Source organism: Sinocyclocheilus grahami, unplaced genomic scaffold (assembly GCF_001515645.1).
Source record: "Sinocyclocheilus grahami isolate Dianchi unplaced genomic scaffold, SAMN03320097.WGS_v1.1 scaffold369.1, whole genome shotgun sequence".
Lineage (NCBI taxonomy): Eukaryota > Metazoa > Chordata > Actinopteri > Cypriniformes > Cyprinidae > Sinocyclocheilus > Sinocyclocheilus grahami.
In genome coordinates, this window is record NW_015505548.1 from 641,174 (window position 1) to 645,731 (window position 4,558).

Here is a 4,558-nt window from a genome sequence, read left to right on the forward strand (position 1 = left end):
CCCGGAGCTGCTTCCGTGTAGGACTGTTGGCGCAAGCTACATTAAAGTGATTATTACGTTTTGAATATGGATATTTTTCTTACAAAAACGCATTGATTCGCTACAGGAGGCCTTTGTTCACCCCCCAGAGCCGTGTGGGACATTTTTTTTATGGATGGGCGCTTTTTATTTAAGTTCTTTTGGACTGATGCATACAACACCCACTGAGTGCCATTAAACAGCTTGAAAGATCAAAGACAATTTTTAATATAACTCCGACTGGATTCGTCTGAAAGAAGAAAGTCATATATACCTAGGATGCTTCGGGGGTGAGTAAAACACAGCCTAATTTTCATTTTTGGGTGAACTAACCCTTTAAGTGAAAAATGTCTGGTTAGTCGTTAAAATCTCTCAGGAATAGAAATCTATTTTTGGATATTGCATTAGATCAGAGTTATTTAAGTATCATTTATATACTTTCATATTTTTTTGTTAGATTTTATTTTTATATTATTATATTATTTATATTTATATTTTTTGTTTTCAGTTTAATTTTGGTTAACATTTTTGTGATTTAGTTGAGTTTTTGTCATTATTATTATTATTGTTGTTGTTGTTTATTTATTAAAGGTCTAAATAGTTTTTATGAATTGTTCTTTATTTTAGTTTATTTAGTTTGAGTTATTTTAGTACTTCAATGCTTTGATGGTATAGCTCTAAAAAGTGCACAACAATATGTGACCCTGGACCATAAAACCAGTCTTAAGTGTCAATTTTTCAAAATTGAGATTTATACACCATCTCAAAGCTGAATATATAATATTTCCATTGATGTATGGTTTGTTAGGATAGGACAATATTTGGTTGAGATACAACTATTTTTCTTCTCAGAAATGTAAGATACAGTATAAAGTCAGAATTTTGAGATATAAACTTTGAATTGAAATAATTTTTTTAAAATACTTTTTTACATTTTTATAGAATTTTTATACTATATATTTTTATACAAAATTTTGGAGAAGGCAAGAATCCCCAGTTTTAAATGATTGGTTAGATTTACTTTCTAAAGTACACTCTATGGTGAGGATAACATATAAAATTAAAAGGAATAGTGTATATATATATTTTTTAAAAGATATGGGCACCTTAAAAATCTTAAATATATATTATAAAATAAAGGGATACGTATACTCATTACCTTCTTATATAATTCTGCCTCCCTTTGAACTTTATTTTCATTTATTATTTTAATAATTTAAGATTATTATTAATTAGTTTTAAATAATATTATTTGAATTACTTATTAGGAATTAGGTGTCATTATAAGAGTGTTTAAGAGTGTTATAAGATGTTTTTTTCTCTCTATTTTTCATATGAAAAAGTGTTTTTGTATGCATTGTTTATTGTTCTAATTATTGTTATTTTTATTTTTTACTTATTTAATTATTCATTTTTTATGCGTTGGTGATGGGTATTATGACAAAAGGAAAAAAAGTGAAGGAAGAGAAAGTAGAAGGAAAAATGAGGAATAGCTATTGGTAAAAAATATGATGTCTTGAAAGGAAATGTTCATTTGTATAACTGTATTAAATGCGCTTGAACTGAAAGACATAATAAAGTATAAAAAAAGAAAGAAAAAAGTCAGAATTCTGACTTTATATCTTACAATTCTGAGATTATATCTCAGTTCAGACTTCTTTATCGTAAATCTGAAGAAAAATGTTTGTTTGTTTGTTTTCTCAGAATTGTGAGAAAAAAGTCTGAAATGGGAGACAGAAAGTTGCAATTCTGAGAAAAAAGTATGAATTATGAGTTTATATCTTGCATTTCTGAAAAAAAGTGTATTTTTTTTCTCAGAATTGTAATATAATAATATCATAATTGTGATATATAAACTCTGTATGACTTTTTTCAGAAGAGTTTATGTCTGGCAGTTCTTAGCTAATATCTCGCAATTCTAAGAAAGTTTTTAGCTTATAGAACTGTAGATATAAAGTCAGAATTGTGAGTTTTTTTTATCTCACAACACTGAATTCAGTTTAAATTGTGAGACAGAAAGATGGAATTACCATATGATCCATACGATCTTGTGGATTCTTATTGCATGACTGGATTTCTCACACAAAATTTAGCAGAGTAACAGTAAATGTCACAACAACCCTAAGCTAAGGTCTTGGGACCACTTTTATAATCATTTAAACCTAATATAATCAAAAGTGTATAATCAAACACCCTTTATAATCAACGTTTTAGACAATTAAAAAGAGTTAAACGAAGAGTTAAAATGAAGAGGTCAAATGCAAGCAAAATAGTGTTTGAGATTGAAATATTTTAGTTTGTTGGCATAAGTGAGAGTGTGTGTGTTTGCTCACCACTGAGTCCACTGCATGTGTACAGTCCTATTGGTCCCATGTAGGTCTGATATGGGTTACTGAAGCTGTTGTACAGTGTGACCAGAATACTGCCTGCAGACCCCAAAAGAGCCAGAGCCAACAGGATGACAACCAGAGCGTGCAGGATGATCGGAGCGCCTGCTAATTTCCCTAGCCGTTCGAACACTAAGTGCCAGAGAGCAAGAGAAAATACATTATATTATGATGTTATTGAAGAATGCATAAAACGTTGATTTTTTACATGAAAGATGTCGATTGAAATAAAATGACATAACCTTTGACGAATTCCAGACATAAAACGGTCATGTGATTTTTATGGAATGGCAAATTCCAAAGGTCATCTTAGATCTAGCTTTTCATTATTTTTTTTTTCATTGTGCTTCTTGGTATTAATATCATATTTAGTAGCCCCAAACGGTATTTGGACACTTATTCCTCATTTAAAAACATATGAATGTGTTTAGATTACAAAATATCGAAACAGTTGGCATCTGTACTCAGATGCTGCAGAATCTTTTCTCACAACTTTTCATCACCATTTTGCTCAATGTCTGTTAATCAGCTGGTGTTTTTAGGTCATTTTTAGTGGCTGTATAAAGTCTGTTTTCCTATAGTTTACACAGGTGTAGAGAATCACTTTCCACTCACATTTCTCAACCACAATGTGACACAATATTGTTTATCTTCATTTTGAACACTCAGAAAAAAAGGCACAAAGACTGTGACTGGGGCGGTACATTTAAAGGTATAGTAAGCCTTAAAGGTAAATTTTTGTACCTTAATGGTACTGTACATTTTCCTCTTGACAATACCCCATAGATTCTCTATGGGGTTCAGGTCTGGTGAGTTTGCTGGCCAGTCAAGCACACCAACACCATGGTCATTTAACCAACTTTTGGTGCTTTTGGCAGTGTGGGCAGGTGCCAAATCCTGCTGGAAAATGAAAGCAGCATCTTCAAAAAGCTGGTCAGCAGAAGGAAGCATGAAGTGCTCCAAAATTTCTTGGTAAACGGGTGCAGTGACGTTGGTTTTCAAAAAACACAGTGGACCAACACCATCAGATGACATTGCACCCCAAATCATCACAGACTGTGGAAACTTAACACTGGACTTCAAGCAACTTGGGCTATGAGCTTCTCCACCCTTCCTCCAGACTCTAAGACCTTGGAGTCTGAAAATGAAAATCCAAATGAAATACAAAACTTGCTCTCATCTAAAAAGAGGGCTTTGGACCACTGGGCAACAGTCCAGTTCTTCTTCTCCTTAGCCCAGGTAAGACGCCTCTGACGTTGTCTGTGGTTCAGGAGTGGCTTAACAAGAGGAAAACGACAACTGTAGCCAAATTCCTTGACACGTCTGTGTGTGGTGGCTCTTGATGCCTTGACCCCAGCCTCAGCCCATTCCTTGTGAAGTTCACTCAAATTCTTAAATCGATTTTGCTTGACAATCCTCATAAGGACTCATAAGGTTCTCTCGGTTGGTTGTGCATCTTTATCTTCCACACTTTTTCCTTCCACTCAACTTTCTGTTAACATGCTTGGATACATATATTACTTAATTTGTAATATTATATGTTTATACTTGAAAATGTAAAACTGCATAATCTAGCATGTAGAAAATTAATTGAACCCTTATTTGAAACTCACCAGGCACGTTAACTCCAAGTTTGTCAATCCTAGGGCAGGCGATTTTGGTCTCTGTGCCATTGAAAAGCCCAATTTGGAGACTGGAGGATCCACTGAACTCTTCACTGTCGATCGGAGCACAGTCCATGTTAGCTTGGGCCCAGTTCGTCGACATCCCGAAACCCAGTACAGCCACTCCAGCTGCACATAAAGCAGCACTTGACAAGAAATGCGTTAGTTTCTTTGAGGACGGCATGGTTTCTGTGGAACGGTGGTCTTTTTTTCTAGGTCCTCGGCTGAGAAGTTTTTAAGCTTGTCAAGCAGACCGGTTGATTCCTGTCGCTTTGTGACTGGAAAATGGGAGATCTTAAAATGGGAGATCTTGGGAGGAAGTGAGGAGTTGGTGGCTGCTGGGGTAATAAATGGTGTTGTATAGGTTGTACTTTGTCACTGATCTGAAAGCAGTACCTGGTGTTTCCCTGCAATGGCAAAGGTTTGGTCTTGGCTGGGGAAAGCTGATTGCAGATAGGCTCATAATGAAACTCATCACTAGGAGGGCAA

General features: G+C 34.5%; 1 protein-coding gene across 1 annotated transcript in view; it reads right to left on the reverse strand.

Moving 5' to 3' along the window:
* LOC107549339 (clarin-3-like) overlaps nt 1-4,253 on the reverse strand; it is a gene marked incomplete at its 3' end in the record, with an annotated part of 6,436 nt that extends 2,183 nt beyond the window's left edge. Inside the window, exons 1-2 of the mRNA XM_016230387.1 lie at nt 4,019-4,253; nt 2,352-2,537 (exon numbers count right to left, since the gene is read on the reverse strand). Coding sequence (XP_016085873.1) covers nt 2,352-2,537; nt 4,019-4,253 — 421 coding nt within the window. The remainder of the gene's footprint in view (nt 1-2,351; nt 2,538-4,018) is intronic.
* Nucleotides 4,254-4,558: the final 305 nt, after the last annotated feature.